The sequence below is a fragment of the Belonocnema kinseyi genome, chromosome 2, assembly GCF_010883055.1.
Source record: "Belonocnema kinseyi isolate 2016_QV_RU_SX_M_011 chromosome 2, B_treatae_v1, whole genome shotgun sequence".
In the NCBI taxonomy this organism is placed as follows: domain Eukaryota; kingdom Metazoa; phylum Arthropoda; class Insecta; order Hymenoptera; family Cynipidae; genus Belonocnema; species Belonocnema kinseyi.
In genome coordinates, this window is record NC_046658.1 from 81949863 (window position 1) to 81958082 (window position 8220).

At 29.0% G+C, this 8220-nt stretch overlaps 1 protein-coding gene across 1 annotated transcript in view; it reads right to left on the bottom strand.

The window, feature by feature from the left end:
* The window catches only part of LOC117182742, an 11168-nt gene extending 6182 nt beyond the window's left edge, over nt 1–4986 (bottom strand). Inside the window, exons 1-2 of the mRNA XM_033375846.1 lie at nt 4813–4986; nt 1293–1479 (exon numbers count right to left, since the gene is read on the bottom strand). Of these exons, the coding sequence (XP_033231737.1) occupies nt 1293–1479; nt 4813–4986 (361 nt within the window). The remainder of the gene's footprint in view (nt 1–1292; nt 1480–4812) is intronic.
* Between the last annotated feature and the right edge of the window lie 3234 nt (nt 4987–8220).

Consider the following 8220-nt stretch of genomic DNA (forward strand, 5'->3'; position numbering starts at 1 on the left):
TTTGCAATAATTAAAAAGGATGTTAAACTTTTTTACCTGAACAATTAAAAATTAGATTTGAAATAGTTTGAAACTTGTGTGTTGCCGAGAAATAATAATTGATGCCAAAAAAAAGATTGAAAAAATTCGTCTTTCGCATAAATTTTAAATAAAATTTCTCTTTTACATTTTTTATTGCTATATTTTTCGGGCACAATACAATGGGATTCGATCGTAAAATAAAAATTAAATTGGGCTACATAATTTATTGAGAACTCCTTAAGGCGTTACGATATTTTAATTTATAAAAAGTTGATAACAAGCAGTTGATTTCCCCATTTTTTTCATAACTAAGGTTTTCCCATTTGAAATCTAAGGTATATTGAACGATTGAAAAAAAAATTTCTTTTCTCGGGAACCTCCCAAAATAGGGGTATAGTTGCTCTCAAGCAACACAAAACTTTGATTCACCTTGTTAAGCAGCTGTCAAAATCTAATATTATTCATTCTTCAAACGTGTGTATTTAAAAATGGTTATTTAATTTATAATGTTTGAATTATTGGATACGAATTTCGATTCACTCAAATTTAAAATTGTTTGACTTCGAGCCCTATAAAATTCAATAACAATTAGTCATACTAGGCATTGTATGCCTATACAAAAGAGTTTCATAGTATATTAAAACGTTACTTAAATCGTTTCAATCTCTCCTTCCCACACACTCCCTTCCCTAAACCTCTTGCACTTCTTTACTTCCCAGCCTCTTCACCCTTCGTCAGCCCTAACCGAATTTCTCTCACCGTATTTTCCCTAATTCCCCTCCCCTGACTTCCTCTTCCCCACCCCTGACTTCCCCTTCCCCTCCTATAATTTCCTCTACTTCCCCACCTCTAATTTCCCTTCATACACTGTCCCTCCTTTCATCTCATTTTTCTGCTCCTGCTCCAATTATTCCCCCTTATTTTCCTTTATTTCTGCTCCTTGGAAAAAGTAATACGAAACCCTAAAAATTAAAAAATGTAACTTTTTTCCTCTCGTGACAATTGCGGCAGGTTTTACTTATTAAAAACTATTTACTTAAAATGTATGCAACTTTCCTGTATTTTCTTATGTATCAATTTTATTTGATTAAAGAACATTATTTAATTAGCTGTAATAAATTTTGAATGGTTATTAAAATTCCTTATAATATTTCCTAATAAAAATGGTAAATCTCATTGCATATGTAAATCAAAGGTGAGAGATATTAAAATTTTTTGTATGGACGGCAGATCTGTTTCGTATAATATCATAATTTAATTGGAAAAGATACCCTTTTCGTGAGACGCCGATGGAAAGTTTTCCAATATTTTTCCGTCATATTTCATCGATCTGGCATGCCGAATGTATGGATTTGTCAAGTACGAAGTGTTGGAGGGCAAAGCATAATTACATTTCATCACATATCCAATAATCGTACTGACGTCGACCTCCATGGGTAAACCAAGGCCAAAAATTAACTGAAACAAAATTTTAGAAGTTAATCGAGAATTTTTACCCAATTTTCGGCTTTCCCCCATTTTTTGACAATTTTTAGATTTATTTATAGAAAATCATGAACAGATTTTCAAGACATTAGAAAAGGAAACTTTGAAACAGTTGTTTTGTATGATACCAATTGCGAATATTTTTATAAACGATTTATTTTCTAATTTTGTGGATCTGAAGACCATCGTTGACACCAAAGAATCGAGAAACTAATAGGGGAAGGCCTGATGGACTGAATTGAAGTCGAGGTCGCATGAGTATGATTCGAAAGATTATCGAATTTAATTCGACGTATGTCACGACTTTTTTGTAAGTGGAGCAGAGTTTTGAAAATATTAATTTTTGAAAATTGGGGCTACCTTCACTGATTAAATAATATCAGTCACACGGCACTTTTCTTACCAAGTGGTTGGCCTGGTGGTTGCGTGTCTGTTTGTGATTCCGCTGATGTGGGGTTCAAATATTTTTGCTAGCAATTTTTTTTATGTTTGCAAACTATAACGAGCAGAATTTTCGTCCCATTCCATGATGGACCACGAAAAATTGAAAAAAAATAACTAAAAGAAAGAAAAAAAATGTATCCATTAGTATTTATTAATAATTTATAATGTATATTTTCATGATAATAATTCATAATAAATACTTTTAAATAATTCTAGGTGATTACTGATTATTAATTTATTAAGAATTAATTTAAATGAATAATTGTAATAATTCGAATTGCTTATTATGTAAACAAAATTCTAGCCAAAAAATTAGAACTCTACAGCAGCGGAGTTTGCATCTAGCCACGCTACCACCAGGCGAGCGCCGCACATTGGGAGGAATCGGGAATGTACTGTTCATAATCCACTACAGCCTACAATTCTTGACAAATTATGATGTTCATTTTAAAATGCTCAGAATTAAATTCTCTAGAACGTCATCAGGCCCGGTTTTTTAATTTCACCTTGTAGAATTCATTATTTAAACAGATAGACGTAAAAATTGGACAGTTTACGAATATTATTTTTTTTTCCCCGAAGAAAAAGTCTTAAGAGAAGTCGCTATCTATCAGAATTATTACTGATATATTTCAGAAACATTAATATATGGTTTAAGATTCAGGTTAATTGTTATAAACAATTAATATTCACGATTAATTTCATACGGTGTTCAATCACAACAAAAACTTCATCTTGATTGAAAATGCCTAAATATCTCGTAGAAGTAGTATTGAGAATGGAAAGTAACCATTGGTTAACAATTACGACTACTATAAATATTCTAATAAACGAATTGTGTTATTTTATTTTTTTCGAAGATGTTTTTCTCATCAACCATATTTTAAATTAATTCTAAATTATAATAAATAGCTGCAAAAATATAAATGTTAAAAATTTTCATTGTTAATAACAGTATAGCAAAACAAAATAATTTTTTTTCTAATGGAAAACGCTAAATTTGTTAAATTGTTTATAATATTGTTATTAACAATGAAAATATTTAACATTTATATTTTTTGTAGCTATTTATTATGATTTAGAATTATTTGGAAAGTTGGTTGATGAGGAAAACATCTTCAAACAAAAAAAATAACACAATTTGTTTATTAGAATATTTATAATAGTGGTAATTGTTAATTAATGGTTATTTTTCATTACTAATACTATTTCTACGAGATATTTAGGCATGTTTAGAGTTTTTTGTTGTGGTCGAGCACCGTATGAAAGTAATTGTTTATTACAATTAACCTAAATCTGAAACCTAATATTCATGTTCCTGAAGTATATGTGCAATAATTCTGATATTTAGAGACTTCTCTTAAGTCTTTTCTTCGGAAAAAAATAATATTCGTAAAATGTCCAGCTTTTACGTTTAATTTGTTTAAAAAATAAATTCCACAGAATGAAATGAAAAAAGGGAGTACTGACGTTCTGCAGGATTTAATCCTGAGCATTAAATTGTAGTCTGTATTGGATTATGAACAGTAAATTCCCGATTCCTCCCACTGTGCGCAGCTAGGTGAGGGCAGGGGTTAGGTAAAGGCAGTCGCAATTTAAAAAAATTAATATGTTTAAAACGGGTCTCCATTTACAAAAAAGCCGTGACACGTGTCGCATGAAATTCAATAATCTTTCGAATTACGGTTACGCGACCTCGATTTGAATTTCGATCCTCAGCGCTTCTCCTTGCCGAAAAAGAAATAAATTTTATAGCTTCTAATGAAAAACTTATTTTTAGAGGTGACAGGACTCACATGCCAAAATTCTTTAAAGGCATGCAAAATAAGGAGATCTTTCAGGAAAATAGGGGAATGCATTATTTTAGATAAAATTAATGTTAAATCTAATTAATTAAATATAATTAAAAAATATTTAAATTCCTAACATTTAAAGTAAAAATATTGCATTTTCATCAAAACAGATTAATTTACAACCAAATATTTAGTTCAATTCATATAATTCCTTTTTTCACCACATAAATCAAATTTGAACCAAGTAGTTAAATTTTCAGAATTCAATCACATTGTCAAACTAACCAAATTCTTAAACTTACAATAAAATAGTTCGAATTCTTGACCAAAGACGATTTATTTTCGAACACAAAAGTTGAACTCTATACTAAAAAATAAAATATATACAAAAATAGATACATTTCTTAACCAAAAAGACGAATTTGTAACAAAAGAGAATTGAAATCAAAAAAGAAAAAGGGATAAACTTAATTATTAAATTTCTAATCAAATGATTATATTGTTAACCATAAAATATTTTTTTTTTGCTTTAACTTTATCACTACTGATTGGTTTTTTATCTAAGATTTACTAACAAATATGGGTTCTTTGTAGACATCCTCACTTATTTTTCACTAAATAAAAATTTATTTCAATTTTTTGTAATTTTCATAACAGACCTTGATTTTATTTTCATCAACGTGTCACCTACAATAAATGTGAAGTTGCATACTTGTATATAATTATATAAAGAATAGAACCTCGGATTAAGTTTCCTCAGTGGCGATACAGAAATTTAAAATTATGATTTTCTCCACAGTATTCGTAAATATTTAAGTCAAAGGAATTAACCTTTTTGAAAAGCGATAAAAATCAAATATTTCCAAATTATTTGCATGAATGAATGTATTTTAACTTTTTCTCTGGCTCCTCATGTATTGTTCTGATTTTCTATGTCCAACTTTTTGTATAAACTGACGTAGCTGAATTTATTGAACCATTTTACAAGCTGTGTTCATCGAGTCTAATTAAAAGTAATCAGTAAATCCTTAACGCTCATAAAACAAATGAGAGCATTAAGCGCGCTTACCTGCACTTTCGTTATGGCTAAATCACTAGTTGGCGAAAAAACTAAGTATCGCTTTGTTCTCGAAAGTGCTGCGTTGTTGTGCGATAAACCGTGATTAAGGCTACTGGTATAGCGAAGTGAGAACAATGCTATTATGATCACTTTAACTACATCAATCTTGTTGAAAGATTGCATTTCGAGGTAAGAGCGGATAAAAGGTTCTCTTGAGTTTAACTTAAAAATTGTCTGAAGAGTGCAGAGCAAAACCAATTGTAAATTCTAGTTACCGTCTGTGGTACTGCTAACAAGTTCATTAGTACAAGATTGCTACAAAAGAAATTTTTCCTCAGGATGATAAATGAATTTAAATAAATGGTAGAATTAGATTTCCAGTATTCGACACGTTACCACTCAAGAGTAACGCGTTATCGTTACCGCTACTACCTTAAAATTATTTGTAACGCATTGCTATTGCTTTTTCAAAAAGTTACGCTATACCTTAGCGTTACTTTTTTCTTTACGGAATGTTTAATATATCGTTTTGAATTCACTACGGCTCTAGATAGCTTTTTATTTGTTTAATTAGGAGTGTTCTCAAACATAAAAATATATTATAATTTATCTATAATTTAATGAAGCATGTTAAATTAATAGTATGTAAATTGTTTTTATTTTACACTATTAACAATTCTCAATTACAAAATTGGGATCGAATTTTGTTTTCTTTTAATAAAACTATTTTTTTAACTTCTTAACTCAAACGAAATATTTTAATAATAAGAATATATTAGGCTGTTCTGAACAAAAATAAGTAATTAAATATATATATGTATATATACGGACATTTGAATCTTGAAATTTATGTTTTAAAAAAAGACGAATTTTTTTATAAAATTCTATTATTTTTGATCTTATTCATATATTGAAATTTTATTTACCGATTCTAGTGAGTTCTTATGATAGGAGGCCTTTCTTACATTTGCATAATTGCATAATGCATCTTATCAGCCTTATGCGGTCTAAACCATATTTTAGACCAGTGAATTTTTATTCTGAAGATGTAATCGGTAATTTGATTTCATGAAAACATTTCTGCTGAATACAAAATGGGCAGCCGGCAAAAGACTTACAAGATGTCGTCCATCAATAAGGCCAAATGAATAAAAATCGGAAAAAATATAAGCGTAGGTTGCTTGTGAAAATAAAATTGTTATATTTTTTAACAAATTGTCGAAACTTTTTTTAATTGGAAATTTGTAAAATTTTCTATAGTAAATGAAAAAAATTAGGATTTTAAATATTTCGAAGATTGTAATGCATTAAAAAGGATTTTAAAATTTTTCTATATATTTCACGGGTTTTCTTAAAATTTCAGAGGATTTCAAAGATTTTAAGGGGCCGTTCACAAAATACGTGATACATATTTCAGGATCTTCTGATCCCCCCCCCCCCTCTGCGTAATACTTTTTCTATTTATATTAACATGGTGAATGATGCTTCGGCTGATACTCCCCCCCCCCCAAACGTATCACGTATTTTTTGAACGGCCTCTAACCGATCCCAAGGGGTTTTAAAGGATTTGATATGGTTTCCAAGGTTTCAGTGTATTCTAAAAGAGTCCAAGTAATTGTAGACAATTTTAAAGATTGCAGGAATTTAGAGCTGACTTTAGATGATTTCAAAGTTTTCAAAATCCTAAATAAATTCTATGAGTTATAACAAATTTTAAGATATAAAAGAAAATGTAAAGTATTTCAATGAATATGCAGGGAATTAACTAGCCATACGCAAATGTGTAGGATCACTAAAGACTTTAAAAATTTAAGAAATCATAATTTTTAAAAGGATTTGAAACACCTAAGGGTACTTGGAAAGATAACAAGAAATTTAAAAACTTCCAAATAGTTTTAAGGAATTTCAAAGAATTTCTGGACAACTTTAGGGAGTGAATAAAATTGCATGAAATTATAAGGGACTTTTAGGTGTATCATCGGATTTTATGTTTTCTCAGAGAAGATTATTGTTTTATATTAGAAAGTGTTATTAGACATGATAATGTAAAGCAATTTAGTATATTTTTAAACGATATGGAATTTCATTACCTTGAATTTTGATTTAAAAAAATATTTTTTTAATCCAAAATTAAGGCAAGAATAATCAACGAATTTTTCTCTAGCTTTCTCTTGTTTTCTTATAGTCCTCTTAATTTACGGAAATATGAAGTCTTGAATTTATTGCCATCTTCTAATTTTTTTAAAGTTCGAAGTTCTCTCAATCAAAAATGAATGTAACAACAGTATTTATATAATTAAATAATTATAATATTATAATGATTGCAATTACAAAATCATCTGAATTATTTCTTTGAGAGAATCAAAAATATTTCACTAGAATAGAGATAATTTTTATAAATTAAAATATGATTATCACTGTTTCAGCATATTATTTAAAATAATAGATTAAAATACTGGCATGGAATATAATATAATTAACACGACAACAAACACAAACACAAATACAAACACAAGCACAAACCCAAACACAAACACAAACACAAACACAAACACAAACACAAACACAAACACAAACACAAACACAAAACACAAACACAAACAAAACCGCAAACACAAACGCAATCACCAGCACTGTGACCGACGCATTGGCCAGTATAATTTGGGCCCGCTCATATGCAAAATTTTATACACAAACAAAGTCTATGAAGCTTGTGAATTATGGCAATTATAATTTAGTATATTAGAATGATCAAATTACATCATTCTCAATCAATTAAAAAGCTGTTTCATATCAATTATGAAAAATATTTACAAAGCGAATGCCAATTCGGATTTATGAACAGTTGTGAACGCATAAATGACTCAATTTAAAAAATGAAGTACGTAATATATTTAGTAAATGAACGATTCGCGTGAAATTTTTCACTTGTATTGTGTATTCAGATGGCGGCAATAATGATTTCGCCTGATTTTCCGTATAAAAATAAGATAATTGATGAAAGATCTGTACGAGATGGATAGAAAAACTTTTCAAGTCATAAAACTCATAAATGCTGATCAATTGATCAAAATTGATCCCTGATAGATTATACTACGAACGTTGGTTACAAAATTATCACTATATTAGCATATTTTGAAATAAATAATTTTGAATTTCAGAGGATTATAGCAATGCCTATAACATGATTGGTTCCACGTAGTGAGAAAAAATAAAATTCTTCCGGAACATTACTTTCAGGAAAATGTAGAAATTTCAGTTATAATGCGCTAACTGTTTTTTCTGAGTGTAGCGTTTTTAATGCAAATGTTTAAGAAATAAATAATTGAACAATCAGTCATCTTACAATATCCCATTATAACGATCTTAACACTGTTTTATGAGTTGTGTTTGACACAATCATAATGACCCATCAAT